At 38.8% G+C, this 16,574-nt stretch overlaps 1 protein-coding gene across 3 annotated transcripts; it reads left to right on the top strand.

The window, feature by feature from the left end:
* Positions 1-1,017: 1,017 nt before the first annotated feature.
* On the top strand, positions 1,018-16,060 carry immt (inner membrane protein, mitochondrial (mitofilin)). Of its 3 annotated transcripts, none has more exons than XM_041268664.1 (15): positions 1,018-1,226; positions 2,228-2,298; positions 2,854-3,043; positions 3,458-3,587; positions 3,990-4,112; positions 4,929-5,057; positions 5,321-5,457; positions 5,746-5,849; positions 6,818-6,953; positions 7,724-7,853; positions 10,133-10,147; positions 11,630-11,853; positions 12,415-12,546; positions 14,152-14,281; positions 14,804-16,060. In XM_041268664.1, exons 1-15 carry the CDS (start codon positions 1,185-1,187, stop codon positions 15,409-15,411), a joined length of 2,301 nt encoding a protein of 766 aa, XP_041124598.1. In that variant the 5' UTR covers positions 1,018-1,184; the 3' UTR covers positions 15,412-16,060. The 3 variants fall into 3 exon arrangements, with proteins under 3 accessions (XP_041124598.1, XP_041124589.1, XP_041124608.1); XM_041268655.1 differs by having other exon boundaries at positions 1,019-1,226; positions 2,225-2,298; XM_041268674.1 differs by lacking the exon at positions 10,133-10,147 and having other exon boundaries at positions 1,019-1,226; positions 2,225-2,298.
* Positions 16,061-16,574: the final 514 nt, after the last annotated feature.

Here is a 16,574-nt window from a genome sequence, read left to right as displayed (position 1 = left end):
TCCACTGTAAAAATGGCTATAAAAATAATGAGTCGTAAATAATGTAATCACAGGATTCTTATGTGGTATAGGATTAGCTGCCTGGATTTAACTTGGGTAGTGCAAATCATATGACTTGATAGGATAGTTACCACAAAGTCCAAATGCTACAGTCCTAAGATCCCTTCATCTTGGTCTAGGTTAGATTTAAACCCAGAACCTCCTGTCTCTGTCATCAACTGTACCAGTTGGTAATCTCTGATACACACAGAACTCACCAAATACCCCAGTGCCACCTGCTGGATGTTTCTTACATGCACTTCACTGTGACACAGCACATGACGTTGTATCTCAGAAACTCGTCTGTAAAACAATCTGAATGAATACATAACAAGGTAACTGTATCGGTTACGTGGAAAAAAGGGTACCAACTTTCATGCGCTGTAAAGCTGCGGTGTAACGATTAGCATTGTGGGCATCGTGCTAATCAAGTTTAAACAGCTTTACATTTTAATTTTTTTTCTGGTCCCTTGCATTTTTACGTAAATTTACTTACATATATAATGTATAAATGTTGAAAAAGTGTATCGGAAATTCAACATTTAAAATCAGTATATATATATATATATATATATATATATATATATATATATATATATATATATATATATATAAATCTGCAGCTAAATGAGTCGCCGTCCACTGAAGCGTTTGATTTGCCCTTACACTCCGAGAGCCGATGTCTCCGCTTCACCTCTGCATACTACAATGCCAAAAAAAAAATACACCTTTCAAAACTTTTACGAATGTGTTTGTTAACATTTATGTATTACGCTAAAACAGAACCTTTTTTTTGGTTAAATCTAGGAAAGAACCCCCTTGTGCTGAAACCCGATTCTGTTCTCCCCGTGCTTTATTTGGCGTTGTCTTTCCCAACCCTTGCCGTGACGTGACGTGACGTGACGTGACATCGGGCTTAGTGGAGCTCGCTCGCGGATCTAGTCCCCGCCCCACACCCACGCTATCCGCAGCGCAGCGCGCATGCTCGGTGTGCGCTGTCTTGTTCTCTCTCTCCTCACACCGTTGGGAGTTTGGAAAGCCTCTCACCAAGCATACGTTACTGTCGTGTTATATCATGTTCTACTGAGGAAACCCGCGAATGTGTCACAGTTAAGAACAGCTCGAAGGTGGTTTTGCAAACAGCCATGCTGCGTGTGTGCAGAAACGTGAGCCGCGCAGTAGCCCAGGTAAGAGAATAATATAATAAACTCGTAGCGGAAAGAGTTAGCCTGTCAGCAGTGACCCGGCTTCAAAGTAGGCCTACACAGTTTGAGCAACCCCCTCAAAAATAAGTCTGTTTTCTTTTTTGGTGGAGTAGATGTACTTCACCGCTATTCACAGTGCTTTATGAAACAGTGCGTCTGCGTTAGTAAGTTTTAACTAGCTGCCTTTCTTTATGGAAAAATTGACAACCTACAGACATTACAGTATAGCCACAGTCCTGGAAGTAGGTGCGTCAGTTTGTATTGATTGGCATTTGCATTCGACAAATCGTTGCAGTGCTTTCAGAGACTGACTGGTGTTTCAACCAGTCAAAGAACGAGGGCGGTGTTTCTGGAACCCGGCTGGGAAGTTGGTTGGACGCCGCTCTGTGTGTGTGTGTGTGTGTGTGAGTGCGTTCATCAATGACAAGCTGTGGTCTGGATGCTAGTAGTCTACTTTCGTTTTGTAGTATAGAAAGATGGTTTATTATATAGGTGCACATTTTAAATGTGCAGTTGTACTACGACTGTATTAAGAAACGTCAAACTCGACCATCACCATTGGGCAGATCGTTTCCCAAGCTGGCGTCGATATCTTTTGAAAGCGTTTTTGACGGCGGAAGGACGTGACCTTGTTATGTATTTCCCCAAGTACCAGTTGCACACGCCAATAACTTGCTATCTGAAGAATAGTTAACGGTACAATGCTGATTTACAGCTACTGTATACGGATTAATAACACGTATACACACACTTAAATATTTTTTTATTTTTTATTTCACAAAACTTAAAAAAAAAAAAAAAAAAAATGAAATTCAGTCGAACTTGAACTCTGCATACAGTGATATTGTATTTCCTATTGCATAAGTGATGTCAGATCCCTTTTTTTTGGGGGGGGGGGGGTGCACAGTATGGGATAAAAATCCTAGGGAATTTGTTCACTCCTTTGTTACTAATCTCAGACTCTTATTTCTCTTGTACAGCAGTGCCTGTGTGGTAAAGCTCCACTGTGTCCTCTTCAGCCTCTTCGCCGATATGCAACACATGGGGAATCTGGGTACTCGCCTCTTGTTGCTTTATATCATTTTTTTTTTTTTTGCTTTTTTGCTTTGTATACATACTGGGACAAGCAAGGGTTATACCTGTTCTAGTTTCCTGTCCTCCTATTGGTTATCTTGAGTTTAAAGGTGTAAACAGATAAGTATGTAGCGGGGACACACCTGTGCACTACACTGTGCAGTGGCCTTGTTGACCTTCTCCCACTTTATACTGCAAGTTACCATATAGAGCAGATCCTAAATAAATTACCCTTATAAAAGTTTGCTACAATATTTTTGCACAGTATTTTTGCCATACTTTTCCCATGCTTATACTATGCATTTACTATATTTTTCACCAGTTTTCCATGTTTATTAATGTTTTAGAAAACCTTGCTATTATTTACAATGCTTACCTATGCTTTTACACTTTGCTAGGCTTTTACTTCGTCTTACATCTATCAATCTATCTATCTGCATGCATGCAAACAAACACTAATAAGCTTAGTTACAGATTACACATGGGATTGCCTGTTATTAAAATTTTCTTTTTTTTTCCCGTCTTGGTAATGCAGTGGTTCTGCAGGCAAAATAGTTGGAGTCAGCCTTCTGTTTGTTGGGGGAGGATTTGGTGGCACAATATTGTATGCAAAATGGGATCCGAAATTCCGGCAGAATGTAGAGCAGGCCATCCCATACGCTGACAGAGTCTTTGATGTCACCCTTGGCCCTGCCCCTTATGTATTGCCTGTGCCAAAGAAACCGGTAAGCAGGAGATGGTGTTCATTGAAGTACATTTTACAGCATGCACTGAAAAAGCAATTATGCACAGCTTTGTGAGCCTTTGTCTAAACCACAACATTGTTTCAAGATAAATGCGCTGCACTGTCCAACAAGAATACATAGCAAATGCATTCCCATTTCTGCAAGACTGTCTCATCTTGTTGGTTGGTATTGCATGTTTTTTTGACATTGGCTGCTACCTTTAAATCATACAGAAGTTATAGGTAGAAAGAAAAAAATTATTGATACTTTGACCACTGTGCTTTTCTGTAAAACAAAATTAGAGCAAAATGTAAGATTTGCTTTACAGCTATTTCGCCATTCGTTTCCCCATGAGAATGGTAGTGTGGTAACAGGTTCTGACTGTGTTTTAATCTATCTTTGAAAACAAAACAGGGCCAATTACAGATTCCTTACATGAGCGAGGTGACAAAAGAACCAAAGCAGTCCAAACAAAAGGGAAAGAAGAGTGAACCGGCAGAGGCTGCCCCAGCACCAACCCTTGAGGAGGAACAGAAACTGAAAGGTGGGTGTTGGGTTAGGCAGTCTCTCTCCTAACACTCAGGGCAGGAGAGCTGTGACCCCTGACGACCTTTTCTTGTCACTGCTGAGATGTAAATGGATAATATCTCTGGCTGTAAGATGGGGAAGTTTAGCTCTGAACAACAGAGCCAGTTTAATGTATGTTTTTTGTTTATACAAAGTGTGAAACTGGTGGTTGTATTGCACCCATCATCCTTTAATCACATTGTCAGGCTTGTGATAAATCTGGACTTGTTTATAGCCATCTGTCCATGCTGACAAGAAAGTGCATTTCTGTCTTTTTAAATGTCAAAATAAGCATACGAATGGAGGTGAGGCTGGTTGTCGGATGGAATGTGAGCGCATGAGTTTTTAAAAGTTATGATATGTGATAACTCCCTTGTAGAGTCCTCTGTGGAGGCAGGGCACATCATTTCAGCGATCGGAGAGGCCCTGTCAGTGCCCGCTCCCGCCACCCATGAAGGGCAAAGAGAGCAAGAGGGGGAACACAAGCATGCTGCAGCGGCAGGTCAGAACAGGCACTGGATATGAGCATGCATGGAGAGGGCTCAGACTCAGAATTCCAGCAAGGCTTGCAATTCTTTAATATGTTTATAGGGTAGCTCTTTGAGCATGGGGGCCTTTTCCAATGAGACTCTTAAATTGTATTAATGTGTTTTTTTTTTTTTCCAAACTGGCTTATCTTAGTTTTTCTAATTTTACAATTATTGTGTTTTTTTGTTTGTTTTTTTATTTATTTTTATTCCAATTTTATTTTTAGACTTGTTCACTTGTTCTTTTGCTACAAACTAACTTTTTATCTTTTAGTTTTTCTAATTTTACAATTAAAACCACATTTATCAAATTCTTATATTTAACTTTTTAATTAAATTGTTTAATCGTTCATTTTTACATGTGTGTGATGCACTTTAGGATCCTTGTAATGAAAGGTGCTATAGAAATGTGAATTGTTGTTGTTGTCCTTATGTAATAATTGGGAGAATTTGTTGGGGTCCATATTGCCACTGCTCATCTAGGTGTCTTTTTCATTAGACAGGACCTTTATTTTACACCCCCCCCAAACCCCCCTTAGACCCAGACCTATTTGGGTCCTGGATTATGGTTTACCTCCAAGAATGTAAACCTTGTGACCCAACCCATATGTTAACAGGCTTCCTGCTGAAGCTCCAGCAACTGCCTGCGGCCTTTCAGCATTGTTGCTGTTGCTTTTAATTAACCACTACAAACATAAACAGTAAAGGAACGAGTAAACTTACACGACTAACCAAATTACAAATTGACAGCCGAGGAACAACCTGCTAACTGCATGTCCGTCCTTTATCAGGGGGGGAGGTGTGTGAGAAATGCGAGGAGAGTGGACACAAGGACCTGCCGACAGTGAAGGAACGCCCGCCTGAGGAGGTGGCAGCCCGGCTCGCCAAGCAGGATCAAGAGGAGCAGGAGAAGGTTGCCTGTATGTGCTGCTCTACATAGCTCTGTTAAACATCAAATGGAAAGCATTGCCACATGTACAGATTAACTGACTAAATCGGTAGAAAATGTAACCCGCAAGTAAAGCAGGTACGGGGGCATACGAGCTGCTTTCAGTTCAGTTTGGCTTGAAGATTATGATACATCATGCTCGCTTCAGATAAAACTTTGCTTGGGTACTACTGTTAAACCTGTGTTTTATTGTTGACAGTAAGCATTTTATAAAGATATCTGTGTTCTCTACAGCTCTGGCGGCGATATTGGAGGAGGCTCTTGGCAGCACAGCCCGTGTAACTCTACAGGCCATTGCTGCCCAGGATGCTGCTGTACAGGCAATCAACAGCCATTCCATGAAGTTAAAAGAGGCTATGGAAGAAACTGAGGTAGACGGAATTAAATTAACTTTACACAGTCATTCATGTTGGAACTTTAATCTCAGCTTCTGCTTGTGATTACGCTTCATGTGGTGCTGTTTTTGGTATTTGGTCCAACATATCCCTCTCTGAAACTACTAGTTTAACTACCAGTTTAATGTTCTGTTGTTTCCACTGAATAAAGTGAATTTGTTTAATTTCTTAGATCTGCTGTGAGCAGTATGCTTTTCTACTGACTGATAATATCACTGAGAGTTGTCGCCTCTGCTTCTGACAGTCTGGATGTTTTGCTTTTAGGCTTCGGTGGAGCAGAAGTCTTCTCAGTGGCGTGACCTTGAAGAAGCCCTGAATGAACGCAGCAAGACGGTGGATGAAGCTGCTGACGCCCTTTTGAAAGCCAAGTAAAAGATTTAAAAATTTACGTTTCAAAAGCAGACACCCAGAAATGTGTTTTTACATGCTTGCAAATTTGCTAAATTTAAAAAAAAAAAAAAAAAAAAAAAAAAAAGAAAGAAATAGTCAAACATTGTCAAACATATTTTAAGGTGTACCCTGGATAAAGTCAGACAGTTCACAGTGCACAGGAGGGAAAATAATTTGTCAACAGTGCAGCATGTTTATTTATCCTGCCTAAACCGTGCAGACCTAGTCCTCTGTTGTGTATAATGACAAACTCATAGTTATGTTTACATGTTTAAGATGTCTGTGTTGCTTTCACAGAACCCCATGCAGTGTTTACAAGACACACGTGACTTTGTTTGATGCAGTGTTGTTTTTTGTTCAGCATATTCCTACTTGTGTTATTTTTATTCAAACATCATATAAGGAAATCAACTAGGGAATACTTCTAAACATTGCAGTGTATCTAGATCACGATCCCTCCTGCAAAAGTGCCGGTGCTGTGATAGAAATGAGCGGTGTATTGTGGGAACAGAAAAGCAGCAGTTAGTGTGATCGTTGGAGGTTTTTTTTTTATCTCCTGTCAAAAAGCTCCTGAGTAAACGTTGAGAAATGTATCACCTAGTTGATTCATGACCCATGATGTGTGATTACAAATTTCTAAAGTGTCGGCAATATGTTTGAAAATATAACACAGCAAAGGTAATGTGTTTGCTGTTAACTTTGCAGAGGTATTCTGTGTGTTACTTTACTGTGGGAGCGCATAATATAGTCAGAAACCATGTATGGACAGTCTTTTATTTGGAAAACTAAACTATTACTGTTTTTATATTACTGCAGCAGTAATGCACAATTCCTTGAGCTAATCACTCTCCTAGGAGCCTTGGAGGCACTTCTAAGCCATCGGAAGGTTTGGTTGTCTTCCAGCGGGTGTCGGTTGTAATTTGTAATCCTGCATCTTGCTTGGTAGGGATGGGCTAGAGAAGCTGCGAGGGGTGATTGACGATGCAAAACAGGCCAATATTGCCAGAGCTAAGCCTCAGATTCGGTCTGCTGAGGAGAACCTGCACAACATGCTGGTTGATCTGGATAATGTCGTCAAAAAGGTGAGCTAAATTTACTTTTTTTTTTTTTTAAATTCAGTTTTGTAGGTTTCCATTTTATTTATTTATTTTTATTTTTTTAAATGTTTTTTGTCTTATTTACACCTGTAGGTAAAGTTTAATAATTACACTGTGTAACAATTTTTTTGTTTTGTTCCTGGGTAGTAAGTGTTATTTCCTAATTGCTTATGCCTCAAAAGTGTAGACAATGGCTATTATTCCCCACAAACTTTGCTTTTGTGACCAGGACAGTGATATTTCAAAATATCACTATTTCCAACGGGAAAACGAGCAAATGTGTGTCTTTTCGTTCACATAAAGTCAGAAAAAAACAACATATGAATCCAAATTAACATGTATTTATACTAAAGTAATACAAAAATGACTACAAAAGATTTAGAAGTGAGTAGTTTTTTGAGATTTACGATTATACTGTAAATAGAGTATAATCGTAAATCTCGTATCGTAGCGGTTACAGCTGAGGACATGGGAACCAGGTGGTAAAAGATTGCAATGTTGGCTACCGACTCTCTGTGACGTTGGACAAGTAACAACTCGACTGGTTTCACAGACCCAGTAGCGTTACTGTAGGATCAGCATAGATAACATAAGGTCAGGATTTATCTGGGTCAATGAAACCATCCTTTTTTTCACTGTATTTTTTTTTTTTTTTTTTTTTTTCAACTTAAAACCCCACACTATACCTTTGCTCTGCGTGTGGATTTCAGTGTTGGGATGTAATGATGGATTTTCTTCCGTCTTCTTCCTGCCAGGTTCAGGCAGCTCAGTCGGAAGCTAAGATCGTAGCTCAATATCATGAGCTTGTGGCTGTGGCTAAGGAGCAATTCCAGAAAGAACTAGACAGCATCACCCCAGACATACAGACTGGGTGGAAGGGACTCAGTAAGTCAACACTGCTGTGGTGAACCGGTGCAAGGGATTGCACATTGTTCAGGGATGAAAATAAGACTCCTGTTGCACAATGGTTTCACCCATTCCAGGTTTTACTACATGCTTGATTAGCCACAGTGTTTATGTAAGAAGCTCAGGTGTCTTTTTTTTTTTTTTTTTTTTTTTTAAACTAAACCCAGGAATGGATCAAACTGCTGTGCAGTGGGTCTTATTCCATCCCTGAATGTTAAGATTTGGGATTTGCTTATCCATGTCGATGTAATGATTATCTATATATAATATATATATATATATATATATATATATATATATATATATATATATATATATATATATATATATATTCTATATATATATATTCTATACTGTGACAACTTGACTATGAGGAATCTAGTAAAATAAGTACAGTCTTGATTAACAGAACACAATGTGTGTTGCCTGACGAGTTTGTATATTTATATATTTTTTTTATATACAGAAAACCATGCAATGATTACGCATAAACAAAAAGGCAATTCGTAAATCAATGCGTTCACATAATCCCTTGATATTCAACCAGTTAGCGTTCCATGTGAGGGTAATATGATCTGCAATTCAGTCCTTTTAAATGTGGTCCAGATATGAATAAAGGAGGGAAATGGCAATGTTGAATAATCACACCAAAAGAAGAAATGAAATGGGAATATTGGCATTTATTTTATTTTAGTACATTAAGATTTGTGTAAAAAGCAGTGGATTCCTGGTTCAGGAACTAATTTATAATTTATATGTAACATTTTTTAAATAGTTTTTTAATGAAGAATTTGAATGATCAGGCAATCTTAAACATATTCTAGCAGCACTTGCAGGGTGGTAGCAAAATTGTTTCACAAGAATACACAAAATAATAACCCCCCCCCCCCCCCCCCCCAAAAAAAAAAAAAAAAACAAAAACACAACACGATTACCACAAGGAATCTTTGGGGTCTTTGCCCTGTAACTGTGCTGGGATGTGGCCTTTTACTGGTAGATTCATGTACTGACAGGTGCAGTTGAAAAGTCACTAAATACCATCATGTGAAGTCTTGCCTGTGTAAGAAAACAAGGCCTAATATTTTCTTAATCTCTATTGAGACCCTGAGAGTAAAAATCACCAGACACAACAGTAATCAGGTTTTGTTAGTCACATACAGGTAAAATTATGGATGGAAATAAGACTCCTATTGCATAGCACTTTCGTCCATTCCCCCATAACAACCATTACATGTATTGAACTAGTTCAGTTATCAGCAAGATGTAGTTAGTCAATTAAATGATTATTAAAAGTATCTTAAAATACTAAAATTGTTAAAAGTAGCAGATATGCCACCTGTAACAACAAATGGATTTGCCAGTTGTTCAGCTATTCCTGCCAGTACTCCTTGAACATGGTCCTCTTACATTGCATAATGAATACCTTTTCCTAGTGTTTTGTCCCTAAAACAAAACTAATATAATTAATGGTCTTGTTTTATTCTGGTGAGGTTGTTTGCATGTGTTCCTGGTTGTTCTGAGCTGAAGAAACGTGATGGATGTATGCATGCATTCTGTTTCCTGGTTTGCGGGAACGGACATGGCAGTGATGGGTACAATACAAAATATAAAGTTTTCCCTCCTTTTGTATGAAATACAGCAATGTACAGACAAGTAATTTCAACATGACTAATAGAAACTGTAGTACAGCATTTCTGTATGCTGGATAGAGACCCACACATGCAGTATGCCACTGTGTCTTATGTCTCAGTGCTACCTAGCTGTGATCACTAGATAGCATCAGGAATTCACTTGAAAAAGGCAATACATCTGCACTGAAAAGTAATAGAAGTTCATCTGTATTTTACTTTTTTTTTTTTTTTTTTTTTTAACTAGCTTAGGGTCAAGTCAGATATTTCTCAGTTCATAAGTACTGGATTGACAGGACATTTTCACTATCTGTTCTATGAGCTGTTGGGTCCTCGATGTTGACATTTTTAAGATAATATACTTTAAATGGAGGAGTCATTTTTTTGTATGTACACATCACTTTCATAAATACAAGAGCTGAACTGAAGCAATATTTTACCATATTTGTACATTAAAACATTAATGGTGGGATATTTATTTTCTTTTTTCACATGCTTATTTTGCCTGCAACAGCTTATATAACTAAAAGCATAGGTGTCTGTGGCTGTATTGCTGCATGTCTGTTTGTGTGATTTGCTGTGGTAGATGTGTATTATTAACCTTTCTAAACCTTCCCTTTTCTGTTACAGAGGTGTCTGATTTAGGTGAGTGTCGACGCGGTTTTGTTGTGCATTTTCCTTTCCTTGGCTGTTCTGGAAAAATGCTGCTCAGAATTATTAATCTGGAGCTCTCTGCTTTTATAGAGGCTAATGGGCACTGCTGTATCACTGGATTTTAGATGCCTTTAGATCAAGCTAGAACTGAGATCCTGTTTAGCAACTAAGGCTTTAAAAGCCACGTGCCTTCCCTTAAATAACATTAATATAATCTGAATTTCAGCTACACAGTGGAAATTTCATTTTGCACAAAGGGCCCCACTAACCCCAAATGGAACCTTGCTGTGATGTTAGTGCTGTAACATGGTCATCTTGGTGCAACACCCATACTTTTGCCCATAGTCTCTGCCAGGCTTGATTGCCCTGCGTGGGCACAGCAGGGTCAGCTCAAAATTACTTCATAGCCATGGGTCTTCATAAACTGGGCAGATTGTAGACCTTGCAGGAATTCAGTTGCTTCCTTCAGCTTTGACAGGATTATTTTGCAATAATTACACTGCTACACTTTGGGCTTAACTTTCACTTTTTTTCTGTAGCTTTCTGTGGTGATTTTCGTGCTTAATAATGTATTCAGGCAACTACATTGTACAGGCATCAGGGAGACTGATTAGGTGTTACAATGACTAACCCCTCTAGTAGCAGCATTTTTGCACATTTGAGAAGACTTAAATTTCTGTATTGGCAGTTCAGTAATTCAGTCCATTTAATCAACCTTGTTACTCAGATGAAGCCTTAATATAAATAACTAGAATGTATTCTAAGCTAATCTTGAACCATATAATAAATAGGGTGTTAAACAATTCTCTCATCTATGTATTTTTCATATAATTTGGGTTCTAATTCTTTTTTTTGTTTCTGTGAAACTTTTCTTTTTAGTTTAAGCTCAGCAAGGTGTCAAAGATTTTCTTTTTTCTTTCTGCCATAATCGCTGACCATAAAGCCATTCAACACCTCTACAAGCTTCCTGCATTTTTTTAGAAGCAGCATTTAACTCATGCCCATTACAACACAGTGGTCAGCAGTGATGCTCCCACAGGTGCAAAATAGGAGATTGAACAATCAAATTTGTCTCATTCACTCATCCTTAGTATTGATGATGCAAAAGCCCTGAGCTAAAACTTTTTTAAAAATAAGTTTCAATGATGTAATTAAAAATGGAAGCTATAAGAATAGGAAACCAAATAACATGAATGATGTGTAGATAAGAGAATGTATTTTGTATATTCTACCTTTTTGAAAAGATATTCCTGCATAGGCTTCAAGACAAAGCTTGTTTTAGTCCTGTCTACCAGTTTGTATGGGTTTAATGGGGTTCAACTAGACCTGTTGCCAAATGAATGCTTTCTTTAATGTACTAAAAATGGGTCACAATAGTAGACTAATAAGACTTGTATGAGATGTTGACTGGTGACTATTATGTATTTGTTACCAGAAGCTGGTAGGTTGGTATGCTATTAAATGTGTTTGTAGCCGGCAGACTGACTACAGACGACCTGAACTCTCTGATCGCCCACGCTCACCGACGCATCGATCAGCTCAACAAGGAGCTGGCTGAACAGCGGGTCCGGGAACGGCAGCACATCGAGACTGCTCTGGCACAGCAGAAGATGGAGGATAACAAGGCTCTGGAGATGGCTGTGGCCAAAGCATTGGAGCACTACCGCGCAGAAGTCCGACTGGATCAGGACAGAAAGGTATGAGCTGTCTCTAGATAAAACTACAGGCGATAGCCATAAATGTTGCCTTGGCTTTGACATAGTTTGATGTCTACCAATCTGGCCTGACTGGTGTGTGTTGTCTACTAAACAAATAGGTAAGGATTACTAAATTTAAATACAAAGAACCCTGTATTTATAATGTAATATGCTGGTATTTTATTTGCTGTTTTTATTTTTTCAACACCAAGTCGGTATTGGTGCCTTATCGTTTTGAAGCTTCTTCTTACTGAGTAAAATGGATGAATATATGTTAAGTCGCATGGAGTGGTGGTATAGAAAATGTGTTGGCTTTTAAATTTAGAAGAGCATTGTTGCTTTTGTTTAGTTAGGATCCTCCCGTCCTTGTACGGTAGACGTGTGGTTTAAGTGCATAATTTTACTACATTTGTGAAGCAAAGCTCCATTATAGCAAATTGTCTTATTTTTTATTTTTTTAATGGTCCACCAAGAAACTGCAGCATAAACCATGAACTTTTACTGGGTTAAAGATGCACTTGTAAAAGCAGTTGCTGTAGTAATGTGTGTGCATGCTCCCAGGTCGAGGAGGTGCGGGAGCTGATGGAGGTCGAGATGAGGACTCAGCTGCGCAGACAGGCGGCTGCCCACTCTGACCACCTGAGGGATGTGATAAAAGTCCAGGAACAGGAGATCAGAGCAGAGGCGGAGCAGGCAAGCTTCCTCTTGTTCTCTTTCTCATTTGTAAGCAGTGATAGCACTTGGCCCGGCTGGCACGCTTCAAGGCTGCCTAGGTGGACTCCGACCCTTAACCTTTCTTTGAGACTGCTTGCATGGGGCGTGGTTTTTATGACGTGGATTACTGTCTCTAGTGGTCTGATTTTGGCCCAGACCTGAGGTGACCCAGAGGTGAAAGGCAAGTGCATTAGCATACTCCACGTTAAATCTACTGGCACTCTGTTCTCTTGAGGATTCTTAACATATCTTTTACAGGGAAGCCTTTCAAGTCATGACTTGCCATGTCCTCTGTGGAGTAAAATAAAAACTCCCAATATCCACACCGTTACTACCTATTTGTATGAGAAGGTGGCAGGCAGTGACCCCAGTGCGATATTAGCAGATGAGTTTAGCGAACTTTGTCAAGTCTATTGTATTTGGAAGGCTAAAACAAATAAAGGACCAGCCAAAGTGATCTTGTACAGGTCTTTTTGAAAATTTGAGCTGAATGCCTTTCTTAAGGATGTAGCAGATATAAACTGGGATAGGCTTAACCCTATTCCATCTGCCCAGTCTCTCTCTCTCTTTTTTTTATGCACCTTTTTAAGAAAATGCGAGTTAAATCTCTTCGCGTACCTTGTGTAACCCCAGACCTAATAGAGCTGTTTCATACAAGAGATCAGGCATGGCAGAGATCATTCTGATAAAATATTATATAAGCAACTGAGAAATAAAAGTTCAGCCTTAATATAAAAGGCAAAAGCTGAATATTTCTTAAATTTACATAGGTAGAAATTTAAAAAATCCACATACCTTCTGGCAGGGTATTAATAAAGTATTTAATAGAGGGAAAATGGTTTTTACCTCACACTTGGAAGGAAAAATGGTTAGTGACCCAGTGCAGATCACTAATACTTTTAACCACTTCTTTACAAATTTGAAAAGTGAATACACAAGTAAATTAAAAACTCTTGATTATAAAACCCTTACTGGCCACAATTTTTAATCTTGCCTCAAATTTAAATTTAAACCAGTAAATGAAGTATATAAACTATTAATGCAGATTGATTTTTCCAAAAAAAGCAGGTGCGAATGGGATAGAACCCAGACTCCTTAAAGCTGCTGCCTAGTCCTTGAAAAGACCACTCACTATATTAATTAATATGTCTCTTATGTCTAGTGAAATGCCTAACCAGTTAAAACAAGCTATAGTGTCTCCCATCTTTAAAAGTGGGGATATCACGTCCCCTGGAAATTACAGGCCTATATCTGTCAACAAATAATTCATTTACTGACTATCAGTCTGGTTTCTGAAAAGCTCACTTGACTACAACTGCATTACTAAAACTAACAAATCATATGTATCAGGCAATAGGGGCAAAGAAACTCACTGGTGTCACTGGTGACTTCTCTAAAGCTTTTGATCTATTTGACCACACAATACTACTTAAGTTAAGTAGTCTTGGAGTTACAGGTACTACATTGTCGTGGTTTAAGTCATATTTATCAGAACATTCTCAAGCTGTTGTCTGCAAAAAAGAAATCTATAAAGCAGTTGTCAAATTAAGTATGTTATTTGTAACCCTTTCACTGTTTTTTTAGGAGTTGGCACATAAACTATTAGAGCAAGAAACCCACTCTAGACGTATGACTCAGGAACAACTGGATAACTTCACTCTGGACATGAATGCAGCGTACGCACGGCTCAAAGGAATGGAGCAAGCAGTCGACAGTAAGTACATCGCATTCAGCCTCGGCTGTGTTTATCTAAATGAAATCTGCTTGAGCAAGGCATTTCAAACCAAGAAGGATTTAACTTTCAATGGTGCAAATATATATACAGTATAGAAGTCTTGGTAACTGCAAACAACTATTGTAGTATAGGAACGATAACTCGACCCAAAACAGAAGATCATAAAACAAATGTTTTGTATACCCAATTGTATTTCTATTTCATTATAAAATGTATTTAACTGGTTGTCCAAGGGTTGTATGTAAAGTTACTTGCATAGTAATTTGAGTACTCAATGCTGAGTGTCTGGGAAGTGTTTCATAAACTGGAAGGGTTGGGAGGGATTGTAAAACTATTTCCATGGGAGCGATTCTTAAACTTGAGGGGTTCAGATTAATAAGGATAAGAGGAAATAGTAAAACGGTATCCTGTGGAGCTTCTGTATGCTTTGATAAAGATTAAGAAAGCAGAGGAGGTCTTGGTTTCAAGCTCATTGAATAGATGTTATCATTTAAATTCCAGGTCATGCGGTTGCTGAAGAGGAGGCCAGGAAAGCTCACCAGCTGTGGCTTTCCATTGAAGCTCTGAACTACATCCTGAAGACTGCTTCGGGGGACAAGCCTACGGAACCTCTCGATACAGCAGTGCAGGTCATCAAAGCTAGCTGCGCGGAGAACGAATTCACCCAGACCTTAAGCACTGCCTTGCCGAAAGAGTCCCTGAGCCGCGGGGTGTACAGCGAGGCCTCCCTTAGGGCGCGCTTCTATACCATCAGGAAGCTGGTCCGCCGAGTCGCCATGATCGACGAGACCAGGAATAGCCTGTACCAGTACTTCCTTTCCTACCTGCAGTCTCTCCTCCTGATGGAACCCCAGCAACTCAAACCCCCGGCGCAGCTGTCCCCCGAAGACCTGGACACGTTCAAGCTGCTCTCGTACGCCACGTACTGCATCGAGCATGGAGATCTGGAGCTGGCAGCTAAGTTTGTCAACCAGCTGAAGGGAGAATCCAGGAGAGTGGCTCAGGACTGGTTGAACGAAGCTCGACTGACCCTAGAAACTACACAAGTAGTCAGCCTTCTTTCTGCATATGCCAATGCAGTGGGTTTAGGCACCACCCAGGTCAAATAATTTACTAAATAAATATTTAATGGAGCCCCTCTCTCAAAAAGATAAATAAAAAGGTTAATAAGATTCCTTGTGTAGCCTTTCCTTATTTAATTTATATATATATATATATATATATATATATATATATATATATATATATATATATATATATATATATATATATATATGGTACACAGTGAGATTTGTGTAAAGCCCTGTCTACAACAGTGCAACATTTACCTTCTGTACAACTTACTGAATCCAACAGGGTTCTGTTTGGCAGTATTTTGTTGCAAGGTAGAGCATTGTTTTTGCTTTAACGTCTGTCTGCAAGAAATAATAGAAAGTTGCATAATATACACAGCTGTGGCGTACTGTGTAGCCAGGGCTTGAGGGATGTTTGTGACCCTAATGGCACAAGACACATTCAGGAATGATCTACCCACACTAAAGGGATTGTTTTCAATTTACTCTCACAGTATTTCAGTTGTTTAGTACTGACTCAATAATGAATGCAGGAATGCTTTCTGTTCAACCTGGTGTAATGTTTTGAGTTCCTGATTAATAGTGATTGGGCTTTGTGATTTGAACCTAATTACTTGTTTTCACATTCTGCTGTTGATTAATTTCCTGCCTACTGGTACATTTCAATAAAACAGAAGCAAAGTTAGTAGACCTGTCTGTAATGGTTTTTATTGAAGGCTCTAAGTGGTAATAAGAGTAGTTAAAGCATGAATGAGGTTAAGAAGAAACCTTGTCTCTATAGAAAGAATGGAGGATTGTTTGCTGAGATAAATGGAAAAGCCAATGCACTTTATTTTTAGGTGTACTCTACCAATGTTGGTTATTTATAATTAGGTCTTGGGTCCAGTGCTTTGGATTCAGGAATTTTTTTTACCACCATTTAGACAAACTTATTTTATACATTACATCAATGCCAAGGAATGCACCTAGGACACTGGTAGACTGACAGGTTTCTGTTGATTGTGGAAAGCTTTACCCAATTAAAAAATTAACTCAACTGTCTGAAGAAAAAGTGATGCTAATTAGAGGCAAACACTTAATGAGTTGATTTGAAAAGTATTAATGTGCTTTTGATGAGTTGGTCAAGTTATTAGAGCCTGCTACTGAACATAAATCAGTAGTTTCTCAGCATTAACCCATCTGTTTCTCCTAAATGACAC

This window comes from Polyodon spathula, chromosome 1 (assembly GCF_017654505.1).
Source record: "Polyodon spathula isolate WHYD16114869_AA chromosome 1, ASM1765450v1, whole genome shotgun sequence".
In the NCBI taxonomy this organism is placed as follows: Eukaryota; Metazoa; Chordata; class Actinopteri; order Acipenseriformes; family Polyodontidae; genus Polyodon; species Polyodon spathula.
The sequence above is the reverse complement of the archived record's forward strand: the minus strand, read 5'-3'. Positions and strand labels throughout refer to the sequence as shown.

Excerpts from the sequence above, each read along its gene's own strand:
- immt (XM_041268655.1), top strand. The coding sequence starts at position 1,185 with ATGCTGCGTGTGTGCAGAAACGTGAGCCGCGCAGTAGCCCAG. Across the intron at positions 2,299-2,853 it reads GCAACACATGGGGAATCTGG|TGGTTCTGCAGGCAAAATAG; the intron begins GTACTCGCCTCT and ends TTGGTAATGCAG. Across the intron at positions 5,058-5,320 it reads GGAGCAGGAGAAGGTTGCCT|CTCTGGCGGCGATATTGGAG; the intron begins GTATGTGCTGCT and ends TGTTCTCTACAG.